The sequence below is a fragment of the Enhydra lutris genome, unplaced genomic scaffold, assembly GCF_002288905.1.
Source record: "Enhydra lutris kenyoni isolate GAN:26980312 unplaced genomic scaffold, ASM228890v2 scaffoldscaffold62, whole genome shotgun sequence".
Lineage (NCBI taxonomy): Eukaryota > Metazoa > Chordata > Mammalia > Carnivora > Mustelidae > Enhydra > Enhydra lutris.
In genome coordinates this window covers 3480676-3500721 of record NW_019154146.1, presented here as the reverse complement: position 1 = coordinate 3500721, position 20046 = coordinate 3480676, and the positions used below count along the sequence as shown (strand labels likewise).

Below are 20046 nucleotides of genomic sequence, written 5' to 3'. Positions count from 1 at the left end.
CAGCTGGCGCCGGAGTCACCCCGTACCCCGCGGATGCGGCTTTCGCCACCCCCCACCCCCAGCCCCGGGTCTCCCGTCCTCACCTGGCTCGCCCTCCATCCACAACAACGGCGATCCCCTATCCTGCGCACCGGGCGCCTCTTGCCTTAACATCTCCCGCCTCCTGCCTTCCAGCAAACCTCTGCCTTGACTATTCTGCTCAGCCTTGCCCCCCCCCTCCCCCGCGACACGCCTTCCACCACCCCTGCTCCAGCGCGCTCTCAGCCCCGCACTCGGGGCTGGGGAGGCGGGGCGGCCTTAGGCGGCCCGGGGGTCCGAACCCGCGACGCCTTCCTCCTCCACCCTAACGCCCCATTGTCCCTCCATTTACCAGCCCAGGCACCAGCTAAAACCTGGAGTAAGTGGACAGTGAAGGTGCACCCGTTTCACTCCGCGAGTCCACGCTCCGGAACAGGGTCACTGCAGCGGGGGTGGGGGGAAAGCGACCCGGGCGCCGACACCGAACCCGGGGAACCGCCTTCACCTTTGGGAGCGCGGAGCTCCGGTGTCCTGGCCTGCCCTCACCCGGCCAGGGGACCCCAGCGGGAGGGACCCCCAAGTGGAAGGCAGCGCGTGTCTTCCAGCCTCACTGGCCCCAGGCTAAGGTGAGCGGAGCCTGGCGTAAGGGGTCAGGGTAGAGACTGCACCAACCGGCCGGGCAAGCGTGGCCACAAGCAGCACCGGGGGACCCGAGGCGGGCAGCGGGTCCCGTTCTCACCGCGCGGCGCCCGCCGCCCTCCCGGGTCGCCCTTCCCCCCGCACGCACGCGGAGCCTAGGAAACCCCGGTGTCCCGGAGCCGGCGGACGCTCCCGCGCGCCACCAGGGTGCCTCGAGCTTCCCGTCCTTCCGTGAAGCCCACCGGGCGCCAAAGGCCCCGGACACAGCCCCCTGCGCGCCCCCGACCGCGGGGAATGAGGAGCCCGGCACTTACTGGGGCTCAGGAAACACTCCGTCAACCTTCGGAAGCAGCTCGCGTTATTAGAAGGTCCATCTTCCATGTCGGAGCCGAAGAGCAGGGGGGACGCGGCGGCTAGGGCGAAGCCGGCGCCTCCGGGCCGCCGCGGAGTTCGGCCGCCGCCGCCTGGGCTGGGGCCGGGGCAGCCCCCGCCGGCACCCGGGAAGCCGGGGGAGCCCGCGCGGCGGGCGGCCGGGCCGAGCGGGAGCCGGAGCCCGGCGCGTGCTGGGAGCAGCAAACCCTGGAGCGCGGAGCAGAGGAAGAGCCGCCGCCGCCGCCCGCCGCCGCTGCCACCGCCGCCGCGGGGACTACTGCTGGGAGGGACGCTCAAGGGAGCTGCCTCTTGTCCTCCTCCTCCTCCGCCGCCGCCGCCAGCATCGCCGCCGCCTCCTCCTCCTCGAGCCGCCGCCGCCGCCGCTGCGCCCTCCCTTCCTGGGAGACGCACGGGGAGGTGAAAGGCAGACGAGGAGGGGAGAAGAGAAGGAGGGGGCGGGGGGGGCGGCGGCCAGAAGTAAAAGGAAGATGGAGAGGAGGAGGGGACAGGGGAGGAGAGGGCGAGCGCGAAGGGAGCGCGGGCAGAGCCCCAGCCGCCGCTGCCGCGCGAACACAGGGCGCCCGGGCCCCCTGCGGGGCTGGCGCGGCCTGCGGAGGAGGGGGGCGGGCGCGGGGGCGCGGCGCGCTCGGCCCGGCCTCCGCCGGGCGGCTCCGGGGCCCGACCCGGGCCCACCGCGCTCCCCCCGCCGGCAACGCCGCGCCAGGGCTCCGGGCGGAGTTTGCCGGGGCCGGATCCGGGCTTGTCCCCGGCCGCTGGCAGGGGGGCGTGGGGGCGGGGAGCGAGCGGCTCTACGGGGCTGGCCATGGCCCTCCTCCCCGGGCCGCGGCGGGGCAGGCCGCCGGCGGGAGGGGCGCGCCGCGGGCCGGGACTCGGCGGGCTCCGCCCCCGCAGGACCTGCCTCCCGCGGCCGGTCTGCCCGAGCGCCGCTCTGGTCCTCCTCTCCGGTCCTCCGCGCCCCTCCCGGCCCAGTCTTCACATCGCGTCCCGCTCTGGGTGCGGGAGGACCTGGGGCCGGGCGCGAGTCCCCCGCGGCGGCGCCTGTCTGCCGGCTGGCGCGCACAATCGGCGTGCTGCCGGCCCGGGCGAGGGGCTGCGGAGACGCTGCCGGCGAGCGTGGCGTGGTTTGTGCGCGCTCCGGCGGCTGAGCCTCGGCGACTGTTCGAAAGCAGCGGAGAAAAGCGCCGCAGTGTCGCTGCCCGTGGAGGAGGTGGCGGCGGCGGCTGCAGAAGACGCCCACTGGCGGAGCGGGCGCTCCCCACGCCGCCGCCGCCGCCCTCCCCCACGTAGCGCGCCCCGCCGCTTCCCGGCCCCCGGGCGCCAGGCCCCCGCACCCCGCGGCCCTCTGTGGACGCTGGGCGCCCGAGCCACCGGGATGGGGTGGGGGGCAGGGGAGCTCCTGCGTCTCTGCGGGGCGTCGCCACATCTGGGTCTGGTGTTCCGGATTCTAAATTCGCCGCCCAGCAGCTGCTCCAGCTGTGCGGTGCTGGGCTAGCCACGTCGGCCTGTCCCTTGCCCGAGCCAGGGAACCCTCCCGGTGGCTGGGCAGCAGCTCCAACCGAGCTATGCTCGGAGCTCCCGGGAGAGGAGTTCAAACTCGTACGTTTGGTTGGAGTTTAAATCGACGCACAGTGTTTCCAATAAACTAAGAAAGCCTTTTCATCCCCCAGGACTCCCTTTGCAAAACACACTTTAAAACGAACTTCGTGCGCGCCGCCCAGTTTGCCCCGGTAAGAATGGAAAAGCCAACTATGGCTCAAAAAAGAAAAACTGCGAGATCATCCCCCCAAAGTCCTAAGTACCACCTCTTCACCTGAGGCTTTTGGGGACAACAGCCTCCGCTTCCATGCCCCCCTCCTTCCCAGCCCCGATTCCAAACAGTTGCTACTGAACTGAAGGGAAATGTGCCGCCCAATGGGCGCTCGGAACACGGAGCCGCTCGAAGTTTGGGAAGTTGAAGAGCCAGAGCGCACAGATGCGCGGATGCTTGCGTCCCAGCCGGCGGGCTGCGCGGGGTCCTCACCGCACTCGGGGTCCGCGCGGTGGGACGAGCTGTCCAGACCCCCTCGACTCGGTCACCTTCCCAGGACTGGAGCACGCGCACCGAAGGCCAGCTTCCACAAAGGGCAAGGCGGCGACCTGGGCGCGAGGCACGCGCGGCGGTGCAGCCACTTGGCTGACACAGGGTCGGAGGCCAGGGGTGAGCCCGGCCCCGGGGCCAATTCTCTTTTTCCAAGGCGGTCCGTCCAGTTCTCAAGTGTTTTTATTTTGAAGTGTGCTCCAGATTCTCCCCTAGTCTCTGTTTTTCCCCACTCCCGTCTAAACAGTCTATAGTGGAGAAGAGCACATTTGTATCTGCACCAAACTGGGCAAGTGGGGAGCCTGGGACTTGGTGCGACTCCCCTTCTCCCAGTAAAGGCTGAAGGCGTTTCTGCAATTGCGGAGCGCACTCCGAGCGTCGCGTGTAACGGGCGCCAGCCCTGGCTGTCACTAGGTCGTAATCCCTAAATTTGCGAAACAGGAAAAAGATTCTGGTGACCCTTACCTTACAAAGTGGGTATTTTGCTGTTGCCTTTGCAGTTTTTCGACGAAGGAGAAACTAGAACGATCAGTCAGCCTCCCGGGCGATGCGCCTGAGAGGCGCAGACTAGATCTTGGGTACCTCTCCGGGCGTCGGGAGTTTGCCCCGGCTGCGGGCTGCGGACCTGGCGGCGCGGGGAGGGTCTGGGGGTAAGGGGGGCTGCCCAGGGGCTGGAGAGCACATGCTTCTCCTCGGAGAACTTGCGGTTCATTCCTTCACACGCAAAAGGCTTCTCCTTGTCGTTTACGTTTCCTTTGTTGCCTTTTGGAAAGATTAAAGTGGCTTTCCGGTTACAAGAAAATGTACATGCAATTCGAATGTAAGTCTCCGTATACGCGCGGAGAGCGGCGCGGGAACCGTCAAACATTTGTTCTCTGAGTCTTGGTTATATCAGAGGCAAACTTTAGATTCTAACTCTTTTCTGGAATAAAACTTCTTTCTAGTTTTTCGTCCTTCTTTTCTTCAAACGCTGGCTGGAAGGCACAGGTTCCCTGGACAAATTAAAAACGACAAAGCATGACAACGGAAAAGGAGCACGTCGCGGAGGTGTTTACTGATTATCGATTACATTGGTTCAGGGACTCCCGGAGTTCAGCTCTGCTAACATCAGTGTAGTAGGCTCCCGGCCACTTTTCCTTTCTGGATGAAATACTGTTTAGTCAAAGATTTAAATTACAAACACAGGGTTGTAGAGGCTCCGTCACTCACCCCTGTGTTCAGATGTTGCAACACCGGCAGGATGTGCCTCTTGTGGCTTCTTTTCCTTCCCTTTGAGCTTCTCTAATGACATATCACGAGAGGGGAAGATTGTCACTAAACGTTTGTTACTCCAAACCTTTTATGAATAAACACATTGGCCCATAATTCAGTAAGCATGGCTTTCTGGTCGCGCCCATAAAGTTTGCCCCGTAGCTACGCGTCAGGTTATCAGACCGCGGCAGAGTTTACACACAGCTGCAAGCGTTAGTTGTAACTCCAGGAGCAAGGGATGAGCCCGCAGGAACTGACACCATTGCAGTGCTCTTTGTGAAATAAACGATTTTCCTCGGTCTCCACTGAAAAAAATGCCCACCTGCTGGAAAGAACAAAAACTAAAATCATGTTAAGAGGCCGGTGAACACTAGCAAAGCTGCCAATGATGATGATCAAAGTTACTCATAAAAGCATTTGTCTCTGCCTCCCCCCAAAAAATGATCAGGAAGGTTTATCTGGGTGATGAAAACGTGTGCTTCAGCACTGCCTGATTCTACTCTCATCTGAATTATTTGTTCTTAAAAGCATTTGAAAACATGGGTCAAGGTAGAGTCTCAGGTGATTTTTAAATGATTTCCTCATACATTTATGAAATTTCTTTGTAATACTTTAAACGTCCACCCCTTTTAATAGCCCAAAGTTAAGTTTACAATAAGTATGGTTAAATTTTATATAATTTTGGCCAACATGCAGGCCTGTGTCTTAACTGATTTTATTGATAAGCTGTTTTCTCCTTTCGAATACTAGTAACCTTTCTTCATAAAGATAGGAAACAAGGGTTGATTAAATGTTAAACTCATCTACTTATACAGGTAAAGTCTATTAAAGAGACACATTGTCCTCCCTTGGTTTTGAATTTTCTGACTTACAGAAATCCGCAGTTATCTGAGCAAAATAATTCATAAGCAAGTGGGTCTTGCTCCCAAGCTTCATAGAAATCTGAGCATTTTGCATGCCGGTTTTCAGTTGATTGCTAGTAAATTATCAATTTATACGTCACTCAAGTGTGAGATATCGTATCACAGAGACCCTCTGCATTCTAATGAAATAATTTATGAGTGATTACCTGGCATGCTGAAAATGGACTCAGGGGTTGAGCACTGACTCACAGCATCCTAAGCCCCCAAATCCCTCCCTCCTGGCTCTGAGTTTGTCTTTCCAGGAAGCCTCCTTCAGTTCTCCCCCCGCTGCCACCACAGCCTTGGTGTTTAGCCTCCTGAAACTGATGCGCTTTAACCTGCACATGTAGATAGTTTGTATCAAATCTCTGGAGAAACGGAATGCAGGTATAGTTTGTGTTGACAGCTCCACTTTAAACAGCTTGGTATCAGGTCCTGTTACTCTTACCACTTAAAATCTTTAATGAAGGCCAGCATACACTAGGCATTCGATAACTGCTTCCCTACCTGTCGCCTGCATGCCCACTGCTTACAAATTTCTATTTGTGTTGATGTCAATAAATATTGACTAAAATGAGGGACGCATTCATTCCTACAGTATTGTTGTAGTCAAGCCTAAAAAACAAAGGTCGTTAAAATTTAGTACGAAAACATTATTATAAAGTCAATATGCTATATGGCACAGTCTTGAAAAAGATTAATATGATTTAAAAAAACTCAATTTCTTCAGCTACCCTTAATATTCCTAGATCTTCAGACTATATTATTTTTATGACTTCAAATCAATTAACTATAAAACTATGCTTTTTTATTGCTTTATGCTGTAAAACAAAAATCAGTATATTATTTTTCATTCAAAAAGATCAAAATAGTGTTTAATTTTCAATGAGAACATTTCTGATAATAGGCAGATTATTAAAACATTAATATTCCAAATAAGTCTTCTTAAGTACCCACACCTTCTGAAAAGGGGAGTCAGTGTGCTGCTAGATAAATAATAAGATTCAAGCGGGAATTTTCATTAATTGAAAGCAAAACATTTAATTCCCTCCTAAAAAGAAGCTCGGTTTAATGTCTAATAAACAACTAGCCTTGAGGATACTGGTGTTAGAAAGTACCGCTGTGGTTACATAATCAATATTAAGTTCTTAAGATAAGCACATGAGCGTTAATTCTTATATAACACTGTCGTGTTACGACTCAGAACTGGATTCTGAAGATGCTGTCATTACAAAAACAGCAAATCACTTTAGAGACCCACTGTGATTCGTAGAATATTGAAATGCCTTTCATTTCTCAAAAACATACAAATCAGAGTATAACCGTGTTGTGTTGAAATAATACCCAGTGTTGTTTAAATAATCAGCACTCTTACCAAACGTTTATAGGGCAGAGATAATCAATTATATTTGAGACTGTGTTTTAAGAGTCCAATAGAAACAGTCTGAGAGAATTAATTACATGTATACATACATATGTGTGTGTATATATATTATATATATCCTAAAAGAAAGAAATACTTTAAGAGACCCACAGCCCAATTAGAGCATTTAAGTAGAAAGTGACTAAGGAGGCATTCAGGATAAAAAGGGTATACCAGGGACCGGCTTAAGTTCCTCCAGATGGTATGGTCTAGGAAGTATAGGAACCCCTTAGGTACAAATGAGCATGGAGTTTCATGAAAGGTCCCCCAAATTCCTACTGAGTCTGTCCCACCATGATGAGTCCCTTAGTGCCAACACAAATTATTGTGTGGCTTGTCAAGTTTGTTCAAAAGAAGCACATCGTCATCTATGGCTCAGGAATCCTTTTCTTGTAAACATTGCTTTATTTTATTACCCACATTTTTACAAGGAGCCTTGATATTTATTCAGGAGTCTGATGCAATGATGAGAGAGAGAAAAATCATTGGCTCTTACAGATTTGTCTCAAAAATGAGGACCACAATGGCTCATTGACTCCAGAGAATGTCTTCCTTTCCATTCACCTCAAAAAATTAATTAATTAAAATTTAATTAATTAATTGATTAATTAATAAAAGAAGCCAGGCATGGCCTGGGGCACAGAAGGCCACTCCGAGTTATGTTCCAGTCTAGACCAGGACTGGAAGGGCTTTTAAGGGCATGCACGGGAGGCCAAGTTCATTCACATGGGTGAACTGTTCTGACGTCAGGCCTTGACTTATAAAAACCAGTTTCTCCCTGAGCTTCTCTTAGTAAATGCTCAAGGAGAAGGAGAAGGAGAGAGTTTCACGCAGTGGTCCAGCGCCTCAGGCTGCTTCATTACACGATGATGTTAGACACACGGTTCCCAGGCCACCCTTCCAAGGATTTGGGTTGACAAAGGCCCTTGTCTACACAGTCAGCCCATCTTGCTGGTCATGCATGTCCAGTATCTATAAAAGCATCATTTCACATGGGAGCTGCACCTAGAACTCCATCTAGTAGATCTTTTGAAATGGACCCTTGTGAAAAAAATAAAAATAACCTCAGAAGCCAGAAGACAAGCAGCGTTGGTTTTCAGCTGCATGTCTTACCTACATGACTTGACGGGGAGCCAGAGCAATCTGCCGGCATCCATCAGATGGGAAGCTGAGGAAAGAAGGTGAGAAAATGCGTCTTCCGCATCTTTGGACACATTCATTTCCTTTGGTTCTGAAATTGGGGATTAATAACTTCGTGTTCGTGTGTCACACTGATTAATATTGTAGTCAACAACAAAGGTACAGTCAAAAGAGGGGGGTGTCCTCTCCCGCAGCGGCCCCCAACACGAAGCAGTCATCTGACAGGGCTTCACTGTTTCAAACACAATGGCCAATGAGCAGAGGGCCAAGCCACGCCCGAGGTGGCCTGAATTTGAAGCTGTCTCCCATCAGCTGACTGCAACCCAGGGCTGTGCATGAAAGTTTACCGCCTTCTTCTCCCCTCTAGCACTGCATTCTGGTAGAAATTCCCACCGGACAGTTCCAGAAATCTCTACCAGGATTCTTGCTCCTTTGGCATATTATCCTGCATTATGACTACGGATGTTCAGAACAATCCTACATTAGGACATTTACCCCTCTCCAATAGCTCATCATCATGGCTATCTGTAATAGAAAACTCAATGACTTAGCATATCAACCCAGGTTGAAAAAATACACCAAAAGGCCAAACATAAATCCTCCTGATGTGAAATATCCACCACAGTTCTCCATTTTACATTCTACTTCTGAGATGATCGTCTGCTGTGCCCGGACAGCCTCGGGTGGAGGGACAGGACCATGGCAAAGCAGGCAAATGCCAACTTCGCAGAAGAACACAGCAAGGGTAAGTAGCATTAGAGAGTTTGTTGGTTATTTGTGAAAGAACTCAGCTGGCCAAGCCCGAGTCTGGATGCTTGTGGTTGAACAGAGTGGGAAGGGAGCATCTAGAGGCCGCATTTGCTCAAGTGGGCCACCTGGCAGGGGGCCAGGGAAAGTAATCCTGCCACACATGGATGGTTGGGTCGCTTGTGTGGACTCAGAGAGAAAAAGCTGCAGATGGACAAGTTATTCGCGAGTTCTCTGCAGACTGTGACCATCCTGTCCTTCCAAAGGGTCTGAGGGAGGGCCTCTGGTCCCACAGTGCGTGTCCTGATCTGAGGCTGTGTGTCTTGTGCTGTACATATGGACACACCCTGAACCATTGTCCTAAAATGGCCAACAGAAAATGCAGTTGAGTGAGATACAGAAGGGAAAAGTTTAGAAACATTAACATGGGAATTCTGAAAGATTCTCCCCATTGGTTAAAAATTTTAAAAATGGGATTGAACAATTAAAACCAAGTTACAGATGACTGTGGTTTTATGGGATAATCTCATAGAGTTGACAGATCCTGACATAATCACCTGAATTTAAGTGTGAGTAGTTCCTATGAAGTTCTTTACCTCGTTGCTCGAGTCACCCAGAGGCAGGGGCTTGTTTATGCGAAGCTGCTCAGGTTAGAGGCAGCAGAGAAGGCTGATTCTTCCCTGGGACCTCAGAACAGCCCCAAAGGCCAGCATCACACGCGCTTCAGGTAAGGAGCAAGAATTGGGAATACGTGTGTTCAAACAGAATGACAAGTGACGGTGACATGGGGGCCCTTTAGATGGATTACAATAGAGTCTGAACATAGGAGGAGAGTGGACTGTGTGATCGTGTTATCATGGCATCTATTACGGTATCGTACGGCCGTGGCCGCAAGGGGTTATTGATCACATCCCACTGCCTTCTCGTGAGCTCCTGGCCCCCGAAGGAATGTTGCTGTAGGTACCCGTGGCCTAGTTATCTGATTCGCCTTTAAGAACAGGCTGCACTGGGGAGGGATGAATTTCATCCATTTCCATGTGTCAACGAGAACTCACACTTTCTGGGCAAGAAGTTCACTATTTTGGAAGAACGAAGAGTAAAGGATCCTTGGGATAAATTCCCAGAGTCTACTTGCTTTTGTGAATGTCATCCAGGGACAGGCAAGAGGGAAACACTCTTCTGTTTTTAACGACCTTGATTAAATTGTCCTAATCCTCTCCCCAACACCCACCCCCCCGGACTCGTAAACTTGGTAATTCTGGTTTTTTGGATGCACTGAACACAGTAGCCCACAAGTGATCACAGAGTCCTCCAACCCCTGATGAGCATAAATACAGCCCAGGTAATCTGGCCACTTAGCCTCGAGCACTGAGCGCACAAGCCATTACACAGCCACTTGGGAGCTAAGTCAACTCCGGAGGAGGAAATAAATTGCTCTTTCTGCCACCTTCACCTTGGCTATTTTGGGTATCTCTCTATGCATGTGTTCATCATGACTGTGCTCCGAAGACTCCATTAATTTCCTCCCATAACAGCCCTCAGAGGTACCTTTTATGACGAGGATTTAGGCCCATTTTGTAGATTTTGCACACGTGGCATAAACCTGATGAAAAGCAGCTACAGCAGGCAAATTAGAGCTCCTGTGTCCCCTTCAGTTATATACTGTGTGCTTTATTGTCTAAGGCAAGATGCTAATATTCCATGTTTCCAGATTTCTGCTTATTAAAGTGACATGATTTGAAACAGGGCTCAATAAAAATCCTCTTCCCATATAAAAGCAAGCCTGCACATTAACTCACTCTAGTTTATAGCTGGGTTAGTATATATACTATGAAAGCCCATCCATCTGTTTTCTGCCAAATTCTATTTCTTAAGCAGCTATGAAATACAGGTGAAGTCTGGTTTTATTGTTTGAACTCTGATTTCAACGAGTCTAGTACAAATATGTTTTCAAAAGGGAGATTAATAAAGGAGATCACTAAAATATCCCTTTGAATCGTGCATTTAGAAATGGATTCGAGTTAAAAAAAAGATTTCCACAAAGTCTATCAGAAAACTCACTGACTGCATCAAGGGATGCGAAACTGGTCCGTGGTATAGAGCAGCGCCTCCAGCTCGACCAACTCTGATCGAACTGGCAAATCGCTGCAGCCCTCTGCAGATGTGAATTCTTATTGCATATAAAAAAGTACATCCCCCACCCTTTACGATGGATTGAAATAAGGTGACGTCAGTGGGCCCACCCTCCTCCTAGCAATCGATCCTAAAACTAACCTGTTAACGTGTCCCACAACTGTCATTTCTACCTGAGCCCTCCCAGAAGACAAGAGTCTCCGAGCACCGTGTCACTCTGAAGAAAATACAATTAGTGAATTTTTAAAAGAATTTTTCACATCTCTTATTTGGCTTTAAAATTCACATTTTATGTGAAGACACTGCAGGGTGGAAAAATTACAGTGACAATTCTTTGGCACTGTGATAGCATTAATGTGGTAGTGCAGACAGGACGGGGGAACGGTTTGTGGACTCTCGCTGGTGGGGGTTAACCTTCAGGGTAGAGTGAAAGTGTAGAATCACAGTCACAAATACAAATTGAAAGTTTGGTAACAACGGAAGAGTCCAAAACTCTTGTGAACGGCTTTAAACAAGAGCCCGCACTAAATGGAGGCAGTTATGTTGCCATCGCGGAAGCCTGCTTCCAGAAGCGGTGGGCTGTATCCCTGGCGAAACAGGAGTTCAGAAGGGTTGGCAATTTAAAGGGGATGGAATCATCGTTATTTGTTGACGAAGCAGTCACTAGGTACCGCATAGCTCTGAAGAAAATATAATTAGTGAAAATTTGAGCTCTTCAACAGATAGACAAGATTGAAGGAGCAGAAAAGGGCACTGGCCAGGACAAGTGAGCATCCCCGAGTTCTGTGTGAGTGTGCAAACTCCGCCCGCCCCCTCGCTGAGTGTGCAAACTCCACCTGCCCACTTGCTGAGTGTGCCAGTTGTACCCACCCACTTGCTGAGTGTGCAAACTCCGCCCGCCCACTTACGCTGAAGCGGACAGACAAAAGTCAGCACCACATGTCAGGGTCTGTAACTCCACCTTGATGAGAACGTTCTATCCCCAAAATAAGAAAAACGTAGCATTGAATATTATTTACCTAACTGTCCATACTGATGTATGTATTTGATCAATGTAGCTTCTCGTTGGCTTTGGAAAGATGAGGGTTAAAAGCTGGGTCCCCAGACGGTAGGAGTGCCTGCTCCGGGGTGGCCAGACACACCCTGGGAACCTCCACCCACAGCTCAGGCCTCCACTACCTGGTTTCACAGATTTGCCTTCAGATTCTCTTATTTTATGTATCAGTTTCAGTTGTTTACGATTCTCTTTTTGCACTTTTCATCTTTTGTTTGTTTCCTAATTATTTATGATGTGTACTTGGTTCCTTCATTTCTAGCCTTTCTTCTTTCATCTCAAAGGCATTTCTGTTCACACATTTTCCCTGACTTGAACGTTTGAAGATCCCATAGTCTTCAACTTAAAATATTCCCCCTTTCATGTGTTTCTGGATGGTTCTTAATTTCAGTTTTAATTGATGCACACATGACACAGAAGCCTGATTATTAATTTCCACATAGTAAAGAGTATTTTCAGCTACATTATGATTTTGTTTTATTTCATTTTGGATTATTGTTGAAGAGTATGGCCTGTAAACCTCTATTTTTAGACTTTATTCAAGTGTTCTTTGTGTCCATTTGAGGGTGGCAGACTCACGCAGAAGGCGCCTTGGGTCTTTCCTCGGGAGGCACTGCCCAGGTTCACCTCTTATTTTTACCTCCTTCCAGCTCAGTGTCTCTGCAGAACACACAGAACTCCTCTGGGCTTCATTTTCCAGCTTTAAAGTGGGAACAGGGACAATACCCATCTCCTAGTGTTGCCACGAGAATGAAAGAAGTTTCTTTGTATAAACACGCCTAGAATGGGGCCTGGCGTGTTGTCAGCACTCGACAGTTTGAAACATTACTTGGGAAAGAAATTGGTCCCTTGGTTTTGAGTCCTAGATCGGCCACACCCTCAGAGACCCCAGGCAAGTCACTTTAGACATGTACGGATTCAGAGAGAAAATGCATGGAAACCACTCGACCAATGTCTGGCCCAGAGCCAGCGCCCTGTGACTGGGACTTGCAATTTGTGTTAGGGGATGTCTGATGGACGACTAACAGGGCTCCGTGTTTTGGCTGATGAGCTCTTAGCCTAACTGATGGTTCTTGAGGCCAAAGTAAAGCCGCCCTGTCACCAAAGGGAAGATGCCACTAGCAGTCAAAGCATCCAAGAGGTTACTCTTCCAAACAAGACCACAGAGCAGAGCGTAGCCTCCCAGTTGTGAACAATGGGACACTAACGTTCAGCTGGCGGTTTTTCATGTGTTTTGTGGGTGTCTCCCATCCCGATTCTCAAAGCTACAAAAAGCCGGCTCCATCCTGACTGCCTCTTCCTCGATCACTTGTAGACGTCGCTCTCCTCCGGGAGGTCCTCCTCCTCTATCCTGATGCCCATGGCATGCCCCAACCCGCCACCACCAGGATCTTCCCTTTTAGGAAAAAGGATAAAAACTGTTAAGGTTGAGCTTTTAGAATGAGTCACCTCAATGATGAGAATACAGTGAAGACATCAAAAAAAATTTTTTTTAAAGATTTTACGTGTTTGAGAGAGAGACAGACAGAGCAAGGAGAGGAAGAAGTAGGCTCCCCACTGAGCAGGGAGCCCCACTGAGCAGGGAACCCCACTGAGCAGGGAACTCCACTCCCCATGGGGCTTGATCTCAGGGTCCCGGGGTCCCATGATCATAACCTAAACTGGAGTCAGACCTTTAATCTACTGACCACCGAGGCGTGCCCCAAATAATTTGGTTTTAGAACATCAATGGTTTTCTCTATTCCTGTGTCTGCCCTTAAAATATGGCTAAATTTTTGCTCTTCTGCCAAGAAGCAGCTCTTTACACGCTTGTAAGAGCCTGACATTTAAGTGTCTGCTTTGTTTGCTTGTTTTTGTAAACTCTCAACCTTCCCATTTCACCCTCAGAAAGTAGAAGTAAAACACAACCGCACACTGGCAAGCCATTCACACTCCCATATGCACGCCTGTATGCACGTGTGGGTCTCAAACAAGGGCTTATTTTTATCTGATAAGAGTAAAGTATGTTATTCTCTAAGTAGATGCTATATGCTGTAAAAAGAAAAGAAGCCTTTCAAATATTTAATTCAACTTTTTCTTGGATGATCTGCATTCTATGTTTAGTCAAAACAAGATAATTTTAAATCAGATGTGCAAAACTCTCAGGGGTGCCCACACGTGTGGACGCCCCCAGAGGAAACTGGCAAACTGAAAAGGAATCCCTTCTCTTCCCTGATTTACCTCAGTCAGGCCTGTGAGGAAAACCCAGCAGGCTGCGGGAGGACTCAGGCGCAGTGGCCCGCCGACCCACGCAGGCGGAGAGGGCATCACTCGTGTGTTCGGTGATGGAAGGTGGTGGATGTGCTAAGTGCCTGGACAGGCGGCAGAGAACAGTGGGTCGGCAGCGTGGCTGGGCGGGGCTCACGGACAAGCTGGCAGGTGAGTGTGAGCCTGTGGGGGTGGGGGGTGGAGAGGGAAGGGGGCTCCAGCAGAAGGGACAGCCTGTGTGAAGGCACATGAGGGGGCATGTGAGGCTTCCCAAGGAAGATCAAGGACCAGGGGGCCTGGAGCCGATGAGAAGGGAGAGGTTGGGAGTGGCCCCGAGTCAGGCAGGTAAGGAGACTAGCTCGTGCGAGCTGTTTGGCCCACGGCCTTGGTTTCCTTTCTTCATGAAATGGGGAAACGTTGGTGGACTCACAGGATCTGACTTTAGTTAAAAAAAAAAAAATCATCTAGGGACACCTGGGTGGCTGTCCGTTGAGTGACCGACTCTTGGTTTCTGCTCTGGTCATGATCTCACGGTCGTGGGCTCGAGCCCCATGTCGGGCTCCATGTTCTGAGCAAAACCTGCTTGGGGTTATCTCTCTTCCTCTCCCCGCCCCATTCTCTTTCTCTCTCTGTGTCTCTCAATCAAATAAATCTTAAAACATGAAAATAAAATAGGGACACCTGGGAGGCTCAGTCGATTAAGCATCTGTCTTCAGCTCAGGTTATGATCCCGGGGTCCTGGGATCAAGTCCTGAATCGGGCTCCCTGTGGAGCAGGGGTGTCTGCGTCTCCCTCTGCCTGTTGCTCCCCTGCTTGTGCTCTCTCTCTCTGTGTCAAATAAATAAATAAAATCTTAAAATAAAATAAAACAAAATAAATCATCTACATTGTACGTTTATGTGTTTTTCCTGAATGGCTCCAGAATGAAGGCTGGGGTGTTATGAGATCCCACAAAGTCAGGAGCCACGTTTGTGCCTCCCTTCCTGGGTGTCGGGGTGGAGCGTCTGGGGGGCCTGGAGGTGAAGACCTTCAGGGAGCGCTGGAGGGGACTAGGACACGTCAGCGCCACCTCCTTTGGCAGGTCGGGCGCTAACACGTCCCCCAAAATGGAATTATTCTCATAACTATTCTCAAAGAAAAACTACAGAATCTTCCCTAAAGTATCCTCCTTCTTCATTTCTGTGATGGTTCATTCTGTGTGGCAGTCTGGCCGCCGCGCCCATGTGACTGGTCAGTCCCTAGTCTGGATGGAAAAGATTCATGTTTAAATCAGCAGATTGGAGCCTCTGTCTCTACCTCTCTCTGCCTCCTCTTTGGCTCTGCGGCCCTGCAGAACCTGACCAGTGCTCTTGCCTACAGTCCCTTCCCACACCTTTGCATTCAGACCTTTCTCTTCTGTGTTTCCGGGGGTGGGGGAGGGATTCGCGTTTATCTCTTAAGAAGCAATAACCTTGGGAGGGATTTAAAAAAATTTAAATCAGAAGTGTGAAAGCTCGATTCTCATCACCATTTCATTTGGATTCCAGAATAAAGTTATTCGTAATTGCCACCCCCCCAACCCCGCCTTGGCTCTCGGAAGCAGGGGCTCTTGCTCCTGGAGCTCTGAGCCGCCCCAGGCCCCGCCCGCCAGGCTGCAGCCTCCATCTGAAACCCTCTCCCAGCGCCACATCACAACCCTCCTCCACCCACACCCGCTTCTCTCTCTCATTCTGTCTTTGTACTAACAGGTTTTGTGCATTAGCTCTTCCCAAAAGAGGGGGAAAAAATCCCTTTGAATGATAAATTAGCATGCACATTCTTTTTAACACGTGGTGGAAATCTATCCTAGCAACAGCCACCAGATCAACTGTCATCCACAAGGATCTGCTCTGTTTTCTTCTAGAAAGGTTTAAAGCAGTCAGCCAGACTTCTCTAGATTCTCTGATGTTGAGGAGAGCACTAGGAAATGAAAGAAAATGGGAGGTTATCTGGAAAAAAAAATTGCGCCCAGGAGAGCCTGCATTTTCCTAAAGGTATTCAATCCTGTGTTATGTGTGAACGACACAGGAAGGATGCAGCCTGTGGTCAGCTCAGGTAAGTGTCCATGTGGCTAACGTGAGGGGCTGCTTGTTTACAGCCCAGGACCCAAGGGCTACGTAGTGATACCCAGCAGCACCCAGCAGCACCCACCACAGGAGCCCACAGTCCTCTGGGGTGTCCAGTGCGAGGGGCTGGCACCTGGGCCATATCGGGTTACCCTTGCAACAACCTCACCAGGTGAGTACACCTGGATGCGTGCCAGGTGAGGGGATGCTAGCACAGGGGCAGACACTGAGCTCTATTTAAAAACTAATTTAGGCAGATAAATCTTGGTTTATGCCCAAATGATCTGATCCTAACCTTAATGTTCTTTTTCTTTTTTTTTTTAAAGATTCTATTTACTTATTTCTCAAAGAGACTGAGAGAGAGAGAGTGCGAGCGAGCACAAGCAGGGGGAGCGGCAGGCAGAAAGAGACGCAGGCTCCCTGATGAACAAGGAGCTGATGCGGGACTGGATCCCAGGATTCTGGGTTCATGACCTGAGACGAAGGTAGACATTTCACCGACTGAGCCACCCAGGCGTCCCCTTAACATTCCTTATGCCATAGGTATTGGCAGAAAAAAAAAAAAATAAGGCATCAAAGTTGATTCAGAAAAGTTGTAGAGAACCTTTCATCAGACTTCCTACACAGCCTAGAGAAAGCTACGGACAGGAGAGGCTATTTGGGCCGGGTAAGTCCAGGTTCTGTGCTCTCTGTCCCCACCAACCCTCGTGGGGCTGAGAGCCGGCCTCCTCCCGCCAGTATTCCCCAGAGATGTCATGAATAGACCAAGGCTGGGCTCCCAAAGCCGTCCAAGTACTGAACGCTCAGGAAACCCTTCCTAGTCTCCCTAAGGATTAAGGGTATTCTATTTCACAGTTTGGGAAAATGTTTGGAGTGACATTAGACCAACAGAATTGCCCGTGTTCAATTGTTTTTGACCTACAGAAGCAGCATTTTTACATGGCTCAGCCTCATACGTAATTATGCCCACCGTCACTTTCCTTTCAGGGCACAGACCCACGGGATTTCATGGGTCCAGTTCAGGGTGCAGAGAGAAAGGTTTCTTTCTGGCACTCTAGAGTAGTCTCCGTCGATGGCCCCATGGGTAATGTTGGGCACCATGGTAGGTACTCTAGGTACCGTTTGGGTGCTGTTGGGTATTGAGTACTATTGGATACTCATTGTGGATACTATCGACTACTACTTGGTACCCATGGTGGGTACTGTTGGGTGCTTTGGGGTACCTATACCGGGCACTGTTGGGTATTGTTATATATACCATTGGGTACTGGGATGTAAACAAAAACAATCATGGATTGTGTTATTTGGTTTTTCTCTTAAGGAATATAACATATAATTGGGAGAAATGAAAAAAGCCCATCATGAAATTTCTTCTCTAAGGTTTTGGGAGTAACACGGTGAAGTGAGATTTAATGCCTACTATAAGATTTTGCAAGTCCTAAAATTTAAGTGAGTTACTGCCAAAAAAGCAAAGGGGTCACAGTTCAGCTGTAGCAGCCGCCACCAAGCAAGAAAGATGAAAAATTATACTCTCTCATTCCAAAGGCAAACTTCCAGCTATAATTTGAGATGCCTTTCCTAGAGATAGATACCATTCAAGAACAATAAGAAAAAAAGGAAAAATGGAGTCTTGCTTACATAAACTGATGTTGAACTTCAGTCATAATCTGTGGACAATCTTTAGATAAAATATGGAAACCCTGAGAAAGCTCTACAACTATGCAATACACATATCCCAAAATGCTTCCCTTCCAAAAATACCCATTCCCTCGTGCCTAAAAGCATCTATTTCCTCCTATATCTTTTAGGGTGACCTATATCTTTTAGGGTGCTAATATCTTTGCACACCATGGAACCTATAATTCTGAAGACCCTCAGATTACTTTGTACCTTGCCTACGAAAGCCCCACACAGGACACATACAGGACCGTCCACATGAGGGGAGCGCCAACCACCTTCGAACTGCTGTTACTGTGACAACGTCAGCATTGACAGGGCACCACGGGGACACTAGTGCACCTCCTCGGACAGGTCTACGTGAGTCCAGATGATTAAATCAGCGTCTGTGTGATTAAATCAGTTTCTGAATGGAGGACAGAGACATTTCCTACATACAAAGGACCACAAAGCCAGTTTCCCAACACTTAGGTCCATATGGATGTAGACAAAGAGACAATTTTAAAAGAAAATTTCGAAATCATATTTTTTAGGCATCCATACTAATATCAGTGATTTCTCTGGACAGATCTCTGTGTGTGTGTGTGTGTGTGTGTGTTCCCTTAAACAGTGGCTCAGCATCATCTGGAGGATCTCAGAAAAACAGATCACCACACCTTGAAGTTTCTGATTTAACCCGGGGTGGGGCTGAGGATGTGCATTTTTAACAAACTCCCCAGGGACACTGATATTATTTCCTTAAAACTATAAGGAAGTCTCTAGTTATTTTATAGTTCTAGATCTCCCACCTTCTAAGAAGAACGAGTTGCATCCAGGATGCAGCATCTCTGAGATCCGGAGATCCGGCATCTCTGAGCACGTGTTCAGAAATGCACGTGTGTTTACCCAGGGAGGCTCTGGGCTGTGTCACCTTACACAAGGCATGGCTTTTGCAGTCACGACTGTAGAAAGGACGGGTCAGTCTCACAAAGGCCGTGGCCACCGCTGAGCGTTCTACCCCAGCAGAGCTGCTAACGGGGATGAGAAGCGTAGAGAAGGTCACTGACGTCTGAAAGCAACTTGATGACCCTCTGTCCTTTCACATTAATGGTAATGAGTTCAATTTTTCTGAAATCATTTCTCATTATCAAAGGAGGGTTTCACAGCTCAGAGAACAGTGGGTGTAATTCCAGAAAATCTATTTCCCATGTGGTCGCGATGAAACTGCTCTCAGTTGTCTTAGATCTGGGTTTGACTTGCTTATTTGCCACCAGCCGATGAAAATAGCCACATTTATCTAACTATCGTGTTTACCATCACCTGGAAATAAGATCAACAGCTTCGGTCTGGAATCTGGCTGCCAGTGGGTGTGTCCTCGCTTCCAGAAAGCTGGAACTACACTTCAGGCCTGGGTCGGGTGGGCCTCCCATGCGTTCCCGCAGACACCTACCTTTCCCGCGGTGTAGCACTTGGGTGAAAACTGTCTGCCTACTTGTCTGTTTGAGCCTCACCCTTCATCCCTCACCCACCACCCAAAGGAACACACAGGGCAGAGACCAGGTCTGCCTGGACGTCGTGTCTGACATGGCGCAGAGCCGCTCCCACCCAGCGGGTGTATTCACACAACGGGTGTTGACGGACGGACCGGTGGGCGGGCAGGAAGACGGAAGCTGTAGACAGTGACGCAGAGAGAGGTCCTGAGGGACTGAGTGTCAGAGCACCGACACAGATCTCCAACGGCAGCTGGAAGGATGCGGCCTGGTCCAAAAGAACGTGACTTTTGCCACACTGAAGACCTTTGGGTGAGCATCACCCACCCAGACTTCTAGGAAACAGCCCCATCAACTGGTATCCAGGGGGAAAGTCAGACAAGGACCTGTTCAAGAGCAACCAGAAACGTGGGCAGGCATGCCACTCACAACTCTCCAAAGACCCCAGTAAACCAGCTGTCCAGTCACATCTGTCCACCTGTGTTCTGGACGTGTGCAAGACAGAAGGGTTCATCTGAGCTGTGCTTAATTTGAGGTCCTGCTTAAATAATTTGAGGTGATTTGCATTCCAGATAGCTGGAGATTAAGCATCATTTTAAATATAATTTTTAAAATAGTATACCTTCCACAGTTGGTCACAGGCCTCCCTGATCATGTGACCTCACACACCCAACACGTCGCGCTCTTCGCAGGGACCCTGGGCTGCCGGGTGAGTCTGAGGGAGTAAGATGCTGTGTGGGGGCAGAACGGAGTGGGGACTGACAGCAGAGTCCTTCAACGTCATCTACTGTC

General features: G+C 49.9%; 1 protein-coding gene across 2 annotated transcripts in view; it reads right to left on the bottom strand.

The window, feature by feature from the left end:
* LOC111158707 (phosphodiesterase 10A) overlaps positions 1-20046 on the bottom strand; it is a 570570-nt gene that overhangs the window by 288114 nt on the left and 262410 nt on the right. The window contains exon 1 of one of the 2 annotated variants that reach the window (XM_022520921.1): positions 84-145. The exons of the other annotated variant lie outside the window; for it this stretch is intronic. Within the exon in view, the coding sequence (XP_022376629.1) occupies positions 84-99 (16 nt within the window). The 5' untranslated portion in view covers positions 100-145. Of the gene's footprint in view, positions 1-83; positions 146-20046 lie in introns of those variants that run through there. 2 annotated transcript variants of the gene reach the window in all.